Raw genomic sequence first — 16,964 nt, 5'->3', positions numbered from 1 at the left:
TTCCACCCTACAAAAAAGCTCCGCACACACCTTCCTCTTCCAGCGCAAAAATGGTGCTTTCCGGGCTCGCAGCTTGCGACGTTCGAAGTTGCTGCACTCTACCCTCTGATTTGCTGCTCTGCGCCAGGCTAACCATCTACGGCAAGTTGGCGAGCGCGTGGGGAAGATTGCCCCATTTGTAGGTTGTCAAGGCACTGAGAAAAGCAAAGAAGGAAGAGGGATGTGACGTGATTGGAGCACGAAAAGACGAGAAAGGATGGTATGGGAAAGGGAATGCTGCTGTGGCGCACGAGGGCCGACGGGAATACGATGTGGGTGTCGCGCCACTAACGCCACACACACCGACTGCGAGGCTGCGGCAGAAGTTTTGCCTCAGCGGTCGACGGTATCTTACTTGAGAGCACTGTCGGGTCGCTCCAATGCCACCTATGACGTCAACCCGCCTGGCCCGAAACGGCAAACATAGCGCGGCGGTCGGCGGGACCGATTGCCTCTTTGGCTGTGCGCGAGGAAAGCGTCGAGACTGTCTGACTACGTACCGTTGGGATGTTGTGGAAGGCAGATAACTAGTAGGCGTATAGGAGAGGAAGGGAGGGATGGGGGCGTACAGTAGGCAAGCAGTGTTGGTGTGGAGGACTGGAGCGGAAGCGGGACTGTGTTTCCGTTGTTGTTGGTTGTGGTGGTGATGCGAGGAGGGAGGGAGTGAGGGCTCTCTTTGTCGATGGCAGAGCAGAGCAGTGCAGCGCAGAAAGAGAGGATGGGTGGGAGTTGGGAGGTGTGGTGGACAGATGCTAATGGACTGGGCGCTTCTCCAATTCTCCAACTTGGCGGCTCTCCAACTCGAAGCTTGTCGTCGGGGCAGAGCGTAGGAAGGGCAGACATGTGCTAATGCGATAGCGAAAGCGAAGGAATGGGTTTGGGTGTTGGGCAGAAACGCTGTTTGATGAGTTGGCAAGTAAGGACACAGCAATAACTGATGCCCAGCCAGCCCAAGGAGTCGTGTTGCATCTACCAAGCCTACCTACACCGTTGGCCAAAAGATGGAATGAGGGGAAGCAGTGATTAAGCAAAGTCGAGTAGCACTGCGTCACTGTCAGCTACCACAGCAGTCAGTCACACGAGGCATTCGACACTTGGAAGTTGAAAAAAGCCAACGACAAGAGCCGGTGTCCAGACGCTCTCGTGCATCATTGGTCTATGCTGGTTGATACTGCTGCCCCCGCCGCGGGGGATCTAAATGGAAATCGTGCGTTGCAAATGAAAGACATTACGACATGGGAAAGACAACACCGTCCCACTCTACCACTTGATGACCTTGCTGGGGAAGTACTCGTCGATGAGCTCGAGGTAGTAGTCCTGGAAAGTGTCAGTGTACGTTCTGCAAGAGGCTTTTGGATAACGTACCTTGAGGTCCTCGACCTTGGGGATGCCGTCGCTCTTGCTGTACAGGTCGTATGGGTTAAAGGCGCGAACGGCGTCGAGCATCTTGCGGTCCTTCTCGTTCATCATCCAGTCGTAGGCGCCCTCCTTGTGCCAGGGGTAAAAGGAGTGGTAGCGGATCATGGCGAGGGCCTCGTCGGGCAGGGTGCTCTGCTCCTTGGCAATGTGGTAGAGGTACTCGTCGTGGCCCCAGCTGAGCATGACGTTGTCGAGGCCGCAGCCGGGCGTGTAGATGCCGTGCTTTGTGCTGTAGATTTCGTTGTCGTGGTCGGGGTTGCCCTTGAACGTGTCGGGGTAGATGATGCGCTCGTCGAAGGCGCAGCCCACGGGGAACGTGTCGCCGACAACGTCCCACTGGCCCTGCGCGTCGAAGAAGAAGAGCAGCTTGCCCAGGTCGTGAATCAGGCCCGTCAGCTGCATCCAGCGCGGCTTGCCGTCCCGGCGAATGGCCTCGGCCGACTGCAGCAGATGCTCAATCTGGGAGAGCGAGGTGTCGGGATCCGACTCGTCGATGAGCGTGTTGAGCTTCTCCATGGCTTGCCAGATGGTCATTTCGGCGCGCGTCTTGCTGTGGAAGTCGTTGCGCGCCTTGAGGTTGTAGGCGACCGTCTGCTTCTCGTGCTGCTCGCGGTAAAAGTTCTTGACGCGGTCGCAGGCAGAGTCATATTGGCGGAACTGCGTCTTGTCCTTGTCGGCGTCGAATTGCGACTTTTCGTAAATGTCCTTTTCCTCCTGCGAGGCCTGGCCGTTCCTGATCTTGTCCTTGAGGACGTTGACGGCGTCAATGTCGTCCGAGAGCGACTCGAGGGCGAGGCCGTCGCGAGCCTTGTTGAAGGCCGGCTTCTCAAAGGTCTGGCCGTTGTTGATCTGGTCAATGGCGATGGGGGCCATGGTGGAGGTCGTAACAGGTGCTAAATGCGACTTGGGGTATCTCTGGAAACTCTAAATGAACAAGGACGGACAGCAAGGTTGTGTTGGTTGATGTGGGATGAAGGCCGAATGGTGGCAAGAAGGTTTAAATATCGACTTGACGACGCAAAGGAACAGCAAATTCGGCGGCCGTGTTTGACCTTCTCCCAGAGGATCGAAACAGGCAAGTGTCGAGGCCAAGCGAATGGGAACAAGCCCAAGCCCCGGAATCCATGATGCAGAAGGGGTCTGGAAACTAAGTTCCCCCGGACGTGGACTCGCTCGCAACGACGCTCGACAGCCGCCTTCAGCCAACCCCACAAAGTCGGACCGGCATTACTGTTCCCCGTGGAATTAGGAGAGCGCAGAATGGCTGGTTCGCCTGACCATCAGGTTACACCGTCTCCAAGTGGAAATGTACTGATGTCAACAGGGAGGCGAGCTTCGGAAACCACTTTTCGGTAGCGCGGAGAGGCCGTGGAGGATGAGATCCGCCGATCAACTCGGATGTCGGGTGTGTTCTTGGATGCGTCTAGTCGTCTCAAAAGAAGTCTGGAGGACGACGGGATTCTTGTTGCTGCATTGCACAGTCTTGATGGCAATCTTTGTCCGAGTCGAAAAGTCTTGGATGAGGCTCAACTGCCCTACAGCGGGACTGGAGCGGGAGCGCTAGGTACTGCTAGCCGCAGTGTAGCCGCTTGTGGAAAATAGGTTGCGATCACCATCCAGGAGTCTTCCTTCTCTTTCTGTGATGAAGATGTGGTGTCTGTGGTGTTGCATGCTGACAGAGTAGGTCGTAGGTTGTCGTTGTCGCACAAACATGTGAGCTACTCAGGCATCAAGGCATCCATACATCTCCGCAGTGGTAGCCGACTCGAGGCGGAGAGAGCTTGAGCACGCTCCACCTAGCGTCATCGGTCTTTGGTGCGATTGCGTGAGGACGAGAGGTGGGGTACTCAACGAGAACATGGATGGCTGGGGGTATCTTCTCTAAAGCACGCCATTTCCGCTTCTCCTGCCACCTATGAATCCGCAACTTTGCAAATTCATCCTCAAAGCTACCCCTTCCTCCATCATCGACCCCAAGCCCACCATGAACACCCCTCTACCCCTCAACACCGGTGCCACCATCCCCGCATTGGGACTGGGCACCTGGCAATCCGAGCCTGGTCAGGTCAAGACTGCCGTCGCCCACGCTCTCAAGTCTGGCTACAAGCACATTGACTGCGCTTACGTCTATGGCAACGAGGAAGAGGTCGGCGAGGGTCTCAAGGAGGGCTTTGCCTCGGGCGTCAAGCGTGAAGAAGTCCACGTTACCACCAAGCTGTGGTGTACCTACCACTCGCGCGTCGAGGAGAACCTTGACTTGAGCTTGAAGAAGCTGGGTCTTGACTATGTCGACCTCTATCTCATGCATTGGCCCGCACCCATGAACCCCAATGGTAAGCCGCCATCTCCAAAACAACGCATTGTCTAATTGTTGCAGGAAACCACCCCATGTTCCCCAAGCATCCCGACGGCTCTCGTGACCTCGACAAGGCGTGGACTTTTGTCGACACGTACAAGCAGATGGAGAAGCTCCTCTCGACCGGCAAGGTCAAGGCCATTGGTGTCTCCAACTTTAGCGTGCCCTTTCTCGAGGCTCTGCTCAAGAGGACCGACGTCGTTCCCGCCGTCAACCAGGTGAGTGCCCCTTGAATCGTATAATCCAGTTGCTAATGCATCCCAGATTGAGAACCACCCCTACTGCCCGCAGCAAGAGATTGTCGACTTTTGCAAGTCCAAGGGCATCCACATCACCGCCTACAGCCCCCTGGGCAGCACGGGCAGCCCCCTGTTCAAGGAGGAGGCCGTCAACGAATTCGCCCAAAAGCACAAGGTCGGCGCCGGCACCGTTCTGCTGAGCTACCACGGTACGTCGTCCCCCAAACTTTCTTACCCTTCTAACAATTCGCAGTCGCACGTGGCAGCTCCGTCCTCGCCAAGTCCGTCACGCCCTCGCGGATAGAAGAGAACAGGACCATCATCCCGCTGTCGGCCGACGAGCTGGCCGCGCTCGAGGACATTCACAAGAAGAAGGGCATCACCCGCTTCGTGTACCCGCCGTTTGGCGTCAACCTGCACATGCCCGACAAGCCCCACCCCAAGGAGGACTACGACCCCCTGGAGAACCTGCCGTAAGCTGGTTTGTTGGAGAGTTTTGCGTATACCCTAGACAGATGGTTTGGCTGGGCATAGATTTTGCAGAAATAAATTCAATTTGTTCTTGATGATTGATGTGCATGTTCTCTTGTGACTGGACGACTACCAGATGACACAATGCTGAGCTGATAAATTGCATTCTCTCATGAGATGGCGACAGGAATTTATCTGAGCTTTTTATACGCCCACTTACCGCAATCGGCAGGCGACGCTATACCAAAAATCCACCCCACCAACCACACCACCACGAACCCTGTCACAAACCTCATCCCTCAACAGCGGTCCCAGCTACGAACCAAATCAGAGCAATCACTTTTCTGCCCCCGAGGCTGATCTCAAAAAAGACTTCTCGCATTCTCACGCCGCGGCCCCGCCCCACCTACTTGTGGCACGACGACCGAGCGTTGGTCCCCGCATCAGCTTACCTTTGCGTCTGCTGTTTTTCGCACACTTGCCTTGTCGATATAAGCTGGACTTGTAACCACCACTAGACGCCCCCGACGAGTACCTTGCTGTATATTCTTCTGCTCGCGACCGATCTTTGCTTCCAACCTACGCGACCTACCGGCCGAAAGTCGAACCCGCGCACCGCACCACCCGCCTCCACTCTCGAACGAGCGAAACCCACACTCATACCTACGTGCCATCCACGAGCGCTTCCTCTGCTCCCAATATCACACATCCATCTATCCATACAACAGAAACGACGCAGCAAGCAGCATGGCAAGCCGCGCGCGCCCAACCGGCAGCGGTAGCAGCAGCAAAGCGGCCGCTGCAACAGCCCCAGCGACAACGTCGTCGTCCACCGGAGGCATGGTCGAGGCGGGCGAGACGTACGAGGAGCGGCAGCGGCGGTACAACGCGGCGCGCGTGCTCGAGTCCAACGAGATGCTGATCTGGTGGAGCACGGTGAGGAACGAGGTGCGTCTCTCCCTCCCTTCCCTTCCCTTCCCCAGCAACCAAGGCCGACAGACAGACTAACGCACGCACACTCCCCAGTCCCTCCCGCAAACACGCCTCCACTTCGAAAACCAGCTCGCGGGCTTCACGTCCGACAGCAGCAGCGACGACGCCGAGTGGGACGACGAGGCGGCGCCGCCGGCCGCCGGCACGCCCGGCGTCGCCGTGCGCTTCCTCTTTGGCGAGAACCGGCGCGCGGCCGAGGGGTCGTGGGCCGAGGCGAGGGAGCGGGCGTACGCGACGGCTGCTGCGACGGGCGAAGTCCCGGATATGGTGGCGCTGGGCGCGGGCGCGGAGAGGAGGCGAGGGGGCGGCAGGAGGAGCGCGAGTGGCAGTGGGAGTGGCAGTGGGAGTGGGGGCAATAGTCCCGCGGGGAAGAGCGTCGTGGGGAAGAAGGGGAGGCGGAGTTTGGGTGGTGGTGGTGGTGGGGAGGGCGCGTCGGCGTAAGCCAGAGGCCACTCACTCATGCTTGAAGAAGAGGAGGATATACCCGGCGGTTGTGTCGTGGGTGCTCCGCCAGACTCCCAGCGCGGAAAAGAAGAGAAGATGACAAGGACGAGGACAGGCCAATCTTTCAGGGGAGACAAGAGGAGAAGAGACACGCGGCGCAGCTCCAACTCGTCCATCGCTCATCCCGTCACCATCCACACACATCACACACGGCGGCGGCGCGGTCATCACGCTCAAACCGGCCGGCGGGGCAAGAGCAACATGGCTGTTGTTCGACGCCATCAAGACGGCGAGACGCGTACAGTCCTCACCAAACCAACCCACTCCACCCAAAGAGAACAAAAGACGGCACCGACGCCGCGTGCCTGGGGCTAGAAAGAAGCGCAAGGGAAGAGGAGGGAGGGAACAGAAAACCCCCTCTTGCTTGCTTTCTCGATCCTCGCCTTATCCCACGCCCGCTCTATTCGTACTGGGCAAGAAAAGCCAAGAGAGAAGAGCTGAGTCCAGTCCAGTTCAGTTCAGCCCCACCGCGACGGCAGAGCAAAGATCCGAAGGGTGCGTGGGTGGTTGATGAGTGTACCTACCCGCCTATGAGCACGTCCGTATTCTTCAGATGCAAAGAGAGGAAGGCGGGCGGGCGGGCGGACGAGCTGGTCGAAGCTTTGTAGTCCCTGTGGTCGTGGGTTGTATCAGATTGAACCACGCAAGTTTTGTCTACCCAGTCCTACCACCGAAACAGCAAACGGCGGCCGGCCTTTATGGCGGCACCTCCTCCGTCTCTTGGAGGGAAAGACAAGAAAAGACGATAGAAGCACGGTGGACGGGAACGAGGACGTCGCGGGTGGATGGATGAAGACGTGGAGAGAAGACAGACGAGACGAGGAGGGAGGCTTGGATTGTAGATACTCGTGTACTCTTTTTTTACAGCACGAGGGCTCAAAAATGATGAATGACGCTGTCGCCACCACACTTGCAAACTTACGCCACTACGCTACGCGGACCTTCTTTGAATGGGGAAGGGCAGCTAGTACTTATTAAAGCAAGACGTAGACGTGGACGCGACGGGTTGGACGAGAGAGGATGTGTTTGTTCTGTTCTCTTCATGTTGCCTGCTATGGCATGCAGCTTTCTACTGCCTTCCTTGGCATTGGCCTTAGCCTTGACTATCTCATCCCATCCAGCCTTATCCCGTACGTTGACATCTACAGGCAATAACGCCATCCTCGCTCTTCTACGCTCGAGGCCGAACAGGACAGTCAGTTCCATCCGCGCCTGTTCTCGTCGCTCCAGTGGGTGTCCCAGCCTGCCATTTGTGCTCCTGCTGCTCCAATCTGTGTTGTGTATAGGTGATGGGTAGCTAGAGGTGCGCTCTGGCTCGGGCAACGTGCGGTCGTTTCTTATCGAGGTTTGTATTCGGCGTCGATAGAGATGGAGATTGAGATTCGAGGGACAGTCTGGAGGTCTGGTAGCGGGTATACAGCGCATCACTGCAATGACACCTAGGTGGTGGTGAACTGAACAACCCAATGGAGATGAGGTGCGGCGCAGCGCAGTCGCCGACAGAAAGCCCCAACCTACACCGACGCAATAACGCGGCTCCATCCTCCCGCCATCACTTCCCTGTCAGCCGAGCAGCCAGCCAGCCCTAAAACTGTCATCCGCCGCGCCCTGCTCTGCCCGAACGGAATCACGGGGTGCGCGCTGCCGGCCGTGGGTTGCTTGTTCGCAGCCAGGCACGGCGAAGGCGGAGGCGGAGGAGCTCGGGTGGCGAACTTCGGCGACCACCGCACGCGTGGGAGAGCGAGTCGGGTCGGCGGTGCTGGGATGGGCCGGATGAGCGGTGATCAGCGCGGGCGGTGAAGGGCAACCTTGCGCGAATTCTTCGGAGAGGCTGAACGCGAAAAGTTCCTTGCGACGGGCGGTTTGACGGGAGCGACTCGATGCGGCATCGATGCTGCGTCGCGACAGAGCCTCGTAGCCCGATGCTGACTGTTGTGTTGGCGTCTCGCTTCGATCCGAACCGTTGGTCTCGCTGCGCTGTGCTGGATGACGTGAAATGAGCGCATTCGCAAATCACAAGAATCAAGATACGGGACAACAACAATGTGACGTGTGCGCAGGACACGGCGTCGCGCGACGCACGCAAGTCAATGCAAAGAATGCAACGCCAAGGGACGCGAGAAGGGAAAAAAAGGAGAGAGCGGGACACCGAAGTCGGAAGTGGAGAGCCAATTATTTCTTGTCTAGACAGCGACCCACCGCGGAAAGAGAGGTCTATGTCTAGCCATACACAATCAAAGCGTATTATACAAACATGCCAAACCCCTCTGCTGGAAGTAGGGAGATGAAGAAGCCGTGCCCACCTATCGTACGTCTATAGCGTCTTGGTACATATGAGGAAAAAAGTTCTTTGGAAAGTGGAAAAGGGTGTAAAGAGGTATCGTGGAGCAACAAGGATCGTCGTCTAAGAAGTCGTTTATGCGGTCTCCTCCTTGAGGAAGGTGATGAGGTCGTTGCGGTCCTTGGGCTTCTTGAGACCACCAAAGGCCATCTTGGTGCCGGGAATGTACTTCTTGGGGTTCTCGAGGTAGTCGAACTGCAGCCCTGGTTAGCGGTTTCGTTTCTGCGGGCGGCGGGAGGCCCGTCATGGCGCCGTAGCGCCCGTACAGGGCCGACTGAAACGTACCATGGTGTTCTCGTCCCACGTGACACCCTTTTGCTTGTTGGCGTCGGTGTAGGAGTAGCCGTCGACCTGACCAGACTTGCGGCCAAAGACACCGTGGAGGGCAGGGCCGACCTTGTTGCCCTCACCAGCCTTGAGGGTGTGGCACTGAGCGCAGCGGGTCTGCCAGAGCGTGTTAGGAGCGTCCCAGAAAATGTTGGGGGCGAGGCGCCCGAGAGTGGGAGCGTCGCGCAGCACAGCAGCATACCTTGAAGAGACCGGCACCCTTCTTAGCGTCACCTGGAGGATGTCAGTTGGACTGAAGATGATGATTGTCGAGTGCGCCATGAAAGTCGAATGCGCCGCTCGTCCAGCAGTGGAATCCTCATCGCAAGGGCAGGCAGGCAGCCAGATCCGCGCGCACTCGTCCGTTGAACCACCAGTAGAGAGCATATTCAATCGGTGAAGGCGTCGAGACGGGTGAGAAGCTGCTGAAAGCTTTTGCGGCTGAGGAGCCACGCTGGAGTCGCGGCGCGTTCGTTGGCGATGGAGCAAACGTACCAGGAGCAAAAGGCATTGTGATTAGAGGAGAGGTAAAAGTCTAAAATGTAGAAGACGAAGAGAGAGCGGATGGACTGAGGGCGCGATTGAGCGGTTGTTGAGGATGTGAGAGAGATGCAGGAGAAAAGGGAACGGCGAGAGGACTTTTTGTGTCTGGACGACGGCAGGCGGCGTGGCCAATCAGGAGCTGGGGGTTTCCAAGGAGCGTCGGGGGCGCCACAAATCCATGACCCGGACGTGCCCGAGACGTCAAGCCGGTGGCTCGGGCGGCGGTGATTGCTCGCTGTTTTGGCCGGACTCGTGTCGTCATAGGCAGAAATTGAACAACTTCTCGATCTTTCTCGGCATCAGCCTCAGTTAGATGTCTCTAGACTGGACAGATTACTCTGCACATGGCCAGCACAGCCACTTGTAGCAGACGAAGAGTGGGAGATGTCGGATCTGAGATGCCGTCTGTTCCTCTCACATTTCGTCACCTTGTCCGCGCGATTCATACCGACGATGCGCTGGTCGCCGACTGAATCGCCTCAAAACTGCCGAAGGATGCCTTTCTTGGCCTCTTTATAACTCAGGCATATCAACACGTTTGACAGAGTCGCCATAACCTTGTCGCAATGCAACCGTATCTCTTGCGGCGTGGCGGCATCCAGCCCTGTCTCGATCCCGCTCCCCTCTCCACCACTTCCACCCCACGCTTCTCCCAGGTCTCTAAACGGGCCGCACCGCCTGTAAATCTATCCAGTCTGTTCTGCTAGTCATCACCCATCGCGAGTCATTCTCTATCATGTCCCTGGTGTAAAAATGAATCAAATCCCAGACGCCCTGTACTCCGACCAAGACATGACGACCTGGGTCATTATCGGCGCCAGCAGAGGCATCGGCCTCGAGTTTGTTCGCCAACTGCTCGCGCGGGGCGAGAAAATCATCGCCACGGTCCGCGAGCCCTGGGCAGAGCACGCCTCTGCTCTCTGGGGCCACTCGGGCAATGACCACGGCCGCTGTCAGATGTTTGTTTGCGATATTCTCTCAGAGGCCAGCATCGTTGTACGGCCTGCATCCTCCCAGTCTGCCAGAGCACCGGTCAGTTGATGACGACGCAGAACTTTGTGCATCAGCTTGTCCAAATACCCAATCTCAAGATAGACTACGTCGTCATCAACGCCGGCGTCTTGAGATATCCCAACGTGAGCTGCTTGTCCGTCTGTGCGAATTCAGGCTGATGTACTGTAGAGAGCAACCGAACTGTATGTTCCCCGGGTGCCTTTCGTCTGCCCATGGACAAGGAGAAGCGCAGGAAGAGTCATGGTTGCACTGCTTAAAAGTCAAGGCAGCCATTCCCAATTTGCCATTCCTTTTGCCGCCTCTTTGTACCATGTGAGGACCGAGTCTTGCCAACCTTATGCTAATGACTGCAATGCAGATCCTTTGACGAGTTTGCCTTTCATCTCCACACCAACACCATCGGTGGGTCAGCAGTTGTTGGATCCCTGAATAATGATTGACGGTGCATAGGGCCCATCATCACGGCGCAGAAGCTGCTGCAGACCAACATTCCCATCGGCACCATGGTCTTCATGAGCAGCGACTCGGGCTCCGCCATTGATTTCCGGGAGATGGAAGACGGATTCGCCGCGTATGCCGCGTCCAAGGCCGCGCTGAACCAAATGCTTCGGGTAAGGATGCTGAAGAGAAAGAAATTCGTTGCTGAATCTGCTCAGCACATGGCCGCGGAACTCAAGAGAAAGGACGACGACACCATCATTCTGGCCATGCATCCAGGCGAGGTCGCTACGTGAGTTGAGCCGTCGACTCCTTGATCATCACTGACTCTGCCCAGAGACATGTCAAACATTCAACTCCCGTGGACGATCCAAGGGCAAATCAGCCCAGAAGTGTCGGTCGCTGGCATGATCGATGTGATACAAAGCAAAGGCATCCAGCACAGCGGAACCTTTTGGACTTGGGAGAACCAGGTAGGGTCGCCACGTCCTGCAGCCGCGCTTGCTGACGGCGAGTAGCCTCATCCTTGGTAGCCTACAGCGCTCTTTTATTTTGCGTGTCAGCCGCCACGACAGGTCGGAGCAGGTAGGTCCAGTTTCATAGCAAACATTTGCCTTGCGTCGGGTCATTGTGAGAGAGGGCTTCGAGGCCCGCGCCGCCGAGACATGATGGACGAGGGAGATGCACCTGCAAGGCATCGGGATCAACCTTGAATTGAAAGAATGCCGATGCAGAGTGCCAAACCCCCAACACCCACTGATTGGAGTGATTTTGCAACGGCACGCATGACACCACCAGAGTCCAAGTAATGTAGGTATGGTATACGGGCTGCACCCCAAACTCGCACAACCTCTGCCCGCTCCTCGCACAGTTGCGATGCAGGCGAACGTGGCACCGGTGTGCCCGTTCTGCAAACTGCTACAGCATCCACCATGACGAGCCTCTTCGTGAGCATGGCCTGTCGGCGCGTGAGACTGCAGCGCTCGAATGCGCGCGAGGCTGGCCATCCTCAAGTAATTGCGCAACCGTGGCGACGAGCGAGGCGTTCCATTGGCATTTCCCCTTTTTTGCGGCTCGCAGACGGGAACGAGTCGACATGTTGCAGTCTGTCGGTCGTGAGCGCAACCAAGGCCTGGGGCGCAGCGCAGCGGGCATGCGCTCATGGACATACATGCGCTTCCGTCAGCCTACATCCGCCGCCCCCAGTACAGTACCCCACCACCCACCACGACTACTTGCGTGACCCTCGCCGCCAGGCCGGCCTTGCCTTGGATTAATACTCTCCTTTGCCCGCCTTGCTCTCACCTATTCATTTTCTTCTCGCTCCATGGCATACCACAATTACCACGACAGGTCCTACCACCACCCGGGTCGCCGCTACGAGCCAAACACTTCACGGTCGCGAGACTACGATGTATACCAGCCCCGCTACGAGGACCTCGGTGATCTCAAATTCGACCCTCACCCTCTGCCAGACATGAAGTACTCTCGCCGCCGCATGGACAACTCCCCTCCACTATCTCGATCAGTATCGTATCCCACCGGACACCGGCGACAGGCAACATGGCCGCCCTTTCCCACGGTCGAGGACCTGAGTGAAGCCCGGGCAAAGGAGCACGACCACCCCTCGCTGGACGAGAACGCAAGTGACGATGCCGTTGTTAATCGCGGATCTATCGACCAGGAACCGGTGCTACTCGAGGTTGAAGAGGAAATGTCCAAGATGAATCGGGAGCGCCGCTTCGTGCTCGTTCCAGGAGCGGCAGGTGATGCAGACGGGCGCTCGGACGGCGCTCCCATTCGTAAAGATGCGGCGTGTGACGATGCACACATCTACAAGAAGATGCCCCTGCAGAAGGAGGGTGAAAAGCGACCTACGTCTCCCTATGCTTACTCCAAGCCGGACTTGGTCAGAGTACGGTCCGACAGCGATGCATACTTGTCCCCCGATAGGCCATCCACAAGGAAACGACCGGTGCCATTTCAGGGCGACACCCGCAGAATAGGACGAAGTGGAGGCGATATTTCAGAAAACTCAGACTTGGAGGAAGATCAAGTGCCCCAACTCCGGTCAAGGCGACGTCCCGCAAGTTATTCATTCAGCAAGGACCAAATGAGCACCTCGCCCAAAGAATCCAAGATTGGGAGAATGCCAGCGCCATACTCTTTCAATAAAGACGTAAAAGAAGACACACCGACCCTCAAAGAGCGAACATCCACACCCTATTCATACAAACCTCTGGAGCCGACTATTTTGAACCCGCGCGACGACCCCAAGGAACGTCTCTCTGTGCGAACCTCGATGCCAGCATCCTCGCGGCCCGACACACCGCCCAAGTCGACCCCCTTCAGCCCCTCTAGCTCAAGCTCTTCTGCAGGTCTGACTCCTCAGTCCTCGGCAATGCTGACGGGCGACCTCCCATGGTCACGGCCCTTGCCCTTGAGGCGCAGCACCTGCGAGACGTTGTACGGCAGCGCGCAAAGAAGCAGTGCATCGCGGCCTTCTTCTCGACCAGCATCACCTCTTGCCCGCGACCACGACCTGCCGCCTTCGCCGCCGCGGTCCCCAAGGCCAAAGGACGACGTGGTGCGGTCAAGAGTTGATCCCCGCTCTGCCCCAGCTCCCAAGCAGGGGTCCCGCAACGCATCACGCGGAGGCTCTCCCCTGTCTGCATCGTTCGACCTTGAACCCCGGACCCCGCGCGTCGAGTCGCCCGTCGAATTGAACGCCCGCCCAGAAAGAACGTCGACTTTCCCTCCAAACCCTCCCAACGACCGGTCACGGCCGCCTTCTCGCCATGGCTTTCGCGATTCGACTGCGCGTGAGGAGGTGGTGCCGCCGTTCCGGGCAGACATGCAGCCGCCTTCTGCAAGGCTCCCGGCAGCAGCAACAGCTGCAGCTGCAGGCGCCTCGTTGCCTTATCCAGACGATGACGCACACCAGCTGATGCCCTCGGAAGAGCATTTCCAATTCTTTCCAAACAGTCCCCAGACGCCAACCAGGTCGTTTGTAGACTATGCTGCGCGGCTGCCCGCGACGCCCATTACGCCGATTCCCAGCCGCCTGCAAGAGGAGTTTGACTATGCGCGCAAACCGGCCATCCGCCGCACGTATTCGGACACGGATGCGACGCGGCGGTCGTCGTCGAATGTTGCGAGAGAGAAGAGTAAAGAGACGGCCGAGATGGACTTTCCGAGCGGTCCGCTGCCGCCCTGCCCCAGACCAGAGTACACGACCAAGTACAACGACTGGTACACGCTGGACGGGGCGCTGACGCTGGACATTTGCCCCGACTGCGTCGACAACGTGGTGCGGCGGACGCCCTTCCGGCGCGAGTTCAAGCGCGTCCACGACATGGAGCCGGAGTACCCCAAAAAGTGCGCGCTTGGCGACCCGTGGTTCCGCATCGCGTGGCTGCTGGCGCTGCAAGAGAAGCGCGACGACCTCTCGCTCATCCGCGCGCTGGCGGCCGTCAACAACGAGGAAAAACCGTGTCCGGACAAGCACCGCGCGCACCGGCCGTGGTTCAGCCTGCCCAACAAGTACGGCGACGGCTTCATCTCCAACCTCCACGTCTGCCAGCACTGCGTGCGCTGCGTCGACGTGCTCATGCCCTCGCTGCGCGGCGTCTGGCAGCGCGAGCCCCCCACCACGCCCGCGCCGACAAAGTACCTCTGCTCGCTGCGCACCTCGTCGCGCCGCTTCCCCAAGTACCTGGACGCGCTGCTGGACGTCCACGCGACTGCGCAGCGTCGAGGCGGCTTGTTGCCGGACCTCACCCCCTTTGCGGACCTCGCCCAGGCCAACGCGTGGAAGGCCGAGTGCCAGCGCGACACGCCGCTGCTCGGCGCCATGTGGCACGTCATCCCCGGCGTGCCGGAGCTCACCGTCTGCGAGGAGTGCTACGACGAGGTGGTGTGGCCGGCGGCGCGCGCGGGCTCCAAGCTCGCCGCTCTCGTCACCGGCGCCCTGCAGTACGTCGAGGGCGCACACGAGGTTGGCGTCGTTGGCAACAACAACATCAACGCTGATACACCGACCGATGCTGCTGCAGCTTCGGACGCCGCAGACGACGCACGCTCGTGCCAGCTGTACAGCGCGCGCATGCGGCGGGCTTGGGCGCGGGCGTGCAGGGACGAGGACGCCGGCCCCTTTTTGCGCAGGGTCCGCGAGCGCAGGCTGGCGGAGCAGGAGATTGGTCAAAGGTACCGCCGCGTCAAGATGTACCTGGAGGAAGTGGAGAAGAGCGGCAGAGACAGGGAGGTGGTGGAAAGGTTGAGGGAGGAGTTGGAGAGGTGTAGGCGCGAGTGGAAGGAGTGGGAGTAGGGCAGGGTGGGTGAGGGGAGGGTTAAAAGGGGGGTTTGGATTGAGGTATTGGTGGATTGGGATTGCTGGGTTGGGTAATGACTGCATGAACGACTGACTGACTGAATGAATGAGATGGCTCTCGTCAAAAGCTTACGAAGAAGCATGATTGAACGAATGAATGAAACACTTGCATCCTCAATGGTACAGCTTGTCTTTCTCGTGTCCTGCTCTTGTTTGCCGTGGTCAGGGCTCAAGATGTGCATTCCATCAAGCGAGACTTGGAATATTAAAGTCGATGCGGTTTGTGTGGTGGAGTGAGTAGTGTGCCTTCCGAGAGTTTCTTCCCATGTCTCCCTCCTCCTGCCTTGCGACCTCACTCACCTCGACCCTGCGCAAACACGACCAATTTACACTGCGTCAGAATTTTCATGGCCTGCGGTCCGTACGCATTGGGTATCTGGCGAGTCTTGACTGTTGCTGGCTTGACCTCGTCATGGCAGCGTACTGGCAGGCGCAGGGAGTTTTCTGTCAACCGTCCGACCGGCTTGAAGAGACTCGCGAAGTCACGATGCGAGTCCTGAAATCTTCCAGTCTAGAAGAAAGCAAAGAGGTGGGCTCTTGAATCACACACGACGACATCTGCAGCAAGACAAGGCCGACGAGGTGAAGAGTTGGACAAGAAAGAAAGAGTCATGGAACGAGGAGCAAAAAGAAGAGAGAAAAAAATCCTTCGCCCACATCATCATTACGTTGGCGCAACGACAAGGCAGGCAAGCGTCCGGGTGTCATTAGGGTACGTAGGTCGTCCGCCGCCTCGTCTCGCGGCGCGCCACCGACGAACTCGACTCGACTGCTGCGTTTGAAGTTGGGCCCATGGTCCGCCACCAACAACGCCCGCGCAGCATCGAGACCCGCACCCGACTCGCTTGCTCTGTTCAATGTTGATTGACAGTGGGCATACGTAGCGGCGGGGAAGCACAATGGCAAAATATGGCGTCACTGGCCAGGCTCTGGGCCCGTGACAGCCTGGGGGCTGGTTCTGTCATATCAGACGGGCGTGCAGATGGAGGGCTCTCGACTCGGACGCTGCGTTCGACGTTGGCGCGACAACGGGCCCACGACGAGCTCTCGATTCATTCACGACGTCTGAAGTTGGTCGGAGACGGTGAGCTACGACGAACTCGACTCATTCGCTACGTTCGACGGTCGTTGACGGGGGCGTCTGTTGGCGCAGATGATTACCTGGACGAACGACCTCGATTCATTTGCCATGTTCAATGTTGGACGCGGGAGCGCTGGCGTTGACCATCAGCGAGGTCCGCCGGCGAGCTGGACTCATTTCCGACGTTTGACGTTGTCGTCGATGCTGGCCAGACAAGCGCCTCGCATCCTCTTGGACAAGGCTAGCAACCAACTGGTAGGTGGATGGCTGCCACAAACGGCGCGGCTCTCCAGGACCGTGGCAGAAGCAAAAGCGTGGCGAGCGTGGTATGCATGCACAACGGGGCGGCGTGGCGGCGGCGGCGCGCTTCTAGAAGTCAGCACTAGAGGAGTCAGGCAAACGACGGGCGGACCGGCATCAGAGTCGGTGACGGTGTCAGTGTGAGCGACGAGTGTGTCAGGGGCAGCCAGCAGAAGAGGTGGAAAATGTCAAGCGGCGGATAAAAGGCAGACGACGCGGTAGGGGGCCGCCTTTTTTTTCGGTCGTCCTGGTCAATCGATAGATTGTCGCGGTGGTGGTTCCGCTGCGGATTTATGACTCGTGGGTTCCATGTCATGCACGTCGTCCGCAGGATGAGCGTCTGAAAGGCAAGCGAAGGCGGAGCCGGACCTGGGCCCGGTGGCATATGGTCCGCGCATTCAGGTCGTCAGGTCGTGGTGTTGAGTGGAAATGATGGCGGCCGGCCAATCACAGAGAGCGGTCGAGGAGATAGTTTACGGTAACATTGCAACCTTATCTCATTTGTTCTG

General features: G+C 58.1%; 6 protein-coding genes across 6 annotated transcripts; 3 read left to right on the top strand and 3 right to left on the bottom strand.

Annotated features, from left to right (window-relative positions):
• Nucleotides 1–1,299: 1,299 nt before the first annotated feature.
• Nucleotides 1,300–2,331, bottom strand: BKA78DRAFT_245190 (uncharacterized protein; the record flags this gene model as incomplete). The annotated part of the gene is made up of 2 exons (XM_066884102.1): nucleotides 1,300–1,356; nucleotides 1,405–2,331. 2 exons carry the CDS (start codon nucleotides 2,329–2,331, stop codon nucleotides 1,300–1,302), a joined length of 984 nt encoding a protein of 327 aa, XP_066750144.1.
• Nucleotides 2,332–3,373: 1,042 nt separating this feature from the next.
• BKA78DRAFT_244170 (NADP-dependent oxidoreductase domain-containing protein) lies at nucleotides 3,374–4,530 on the top strand (the record flags this gene model as incomplete). The annotated part of the gene is made up of 4 exons (XM_066884009.1): nucleotides 3,374–3,791; nucleotides 3,836–4,032; nucleotides 4,079–4,262; nucleotides 4,307–4,530. 4 exons carry the CDS (start codon nucleotides 3,374–3,376, stop codon nucleotides 4,528–4,530), a joined length of 1,023 nt encoding a protein of 340 aa, XP_066750143.1.
• A 2,254-nt stretch (nucleotides 4,531–6,784) lies between these two features.
• Nucleotides 6,785–7,790, bottom strand: BKA78DRAFT_24834 (uncharacterized protein). Its single transcript, XM_066884380.1, has one exon. It carries the CDS (start codon nucleotides 7,561–7,563, stop codon nucleotides 6,940–6,942), a length of 624 nt encoding a protein of 207 aa, XP_066750142.1. The 5' UTR covers nucleotides 7,564–7,790; the 3' UTR covers nucleotides 6,785–6,939.
• A 647-nt stretch (nucleotides 7,791–8,437) lies between these two features.
• Nucleotides 8,438–9,200, bottom strand: BKA78DRAFT_349359 (cytochrome c-like domain-containing protein; the record flags this gene model as incomplete). The annotated part of the gene is made up of 4 exons (XM_066890790.1): nucleotides 8,438–8,557; nucleotides 8,648–8,806; nucleotides 8,892–8,923; nucleotides 9,185–9,200. The coding sequence occupies 4 exons, from the start codon at nucleotides 9,198–9,200 to the stop codon at nucleotides 8,438–8,440; spliced, it is 327 nt and encodes a 108-aa protein (XP_066750141.1).
• A 785-nt stretch (nucleotides 9,201–9,985) lies between these two features.
• Nucleotides 9,986–11,217, top strand: BKA78DRAFT_349358 (uncharacterized protein; the record flags this gene model as incomplete). The annotated part of the gene is made up of 8 exons (XM_066890789.1): nucleotides 9,986–10,228; nucleotides 10,285–10,368; nucleotides 10,415–10,428; nucleotides 10,605–10,648; nucleotides 10,697–10,857; nucleotides 10,903–10,976; nucleotides 11,022–11,157; nucleotides 11,203–11,217. The coding sequence occupies 8 exons, from the start codon at nucleotides 9,986–9,988 to the stop codon at nucleotides 11,215–11,217; spliced, it is 771 nt and encodes a 256-aa protein (XP_066750140.1).
• A 2,651-nt stretch (nucleotides 11,218–13,868) lies between these two features.
• Nucleotides 13,869–15,011, top strand: BKA78DRAFT_245246 (uncharacterized protein; the record flags this gene model as incomplete). Its single annotated transcript, XM_066884109.1, has 1 exon — nucleotides 13,869–15,011. The coding sequence occupies one exon, from the start codon at nucleotides 13,869–13,871 to the stop codon at nucleotides 15,009–15,011; it is 1,143 nt and encodes a 380-aa protein (XP_066750139.1).
• Between the last annotated feature and the right edge of the window lie 1,953 nt (nucleotides 15,012–16,964).

Source organism: Phyllosticta capitalensis (genome assembly GCF_038381095.1).
Source record: "Phyllosticta capitalensis strain CBS 128856 chromosome Unknown BKA78scaffold_1, whole genome shotgun sequence".
NCBI classification, from domain to species: domain Eukaryota; kingdom Fungi; phylum Ascomycota; class Dothideomycetes; order Botryosphaeriales; family Phyllostictaceae; genus Phyllosticta; species Phyllosticta capitalensis.
Note: the sequence above shows the minus strand (reverse complement) of the source record. Positions and strands in the feature narration are given on the sequence as shown.

Excerpts from the sequence above, each read along its gene's own strand:
- BKA78DRAFT_24834 (XM_066884380.1), bottom strand. The coding sequence starts at position 7,563 with ATGGAGCCGCGTTATTGCGTCGGTGTAGGTTGGGGCTTTCTGTCGGCG.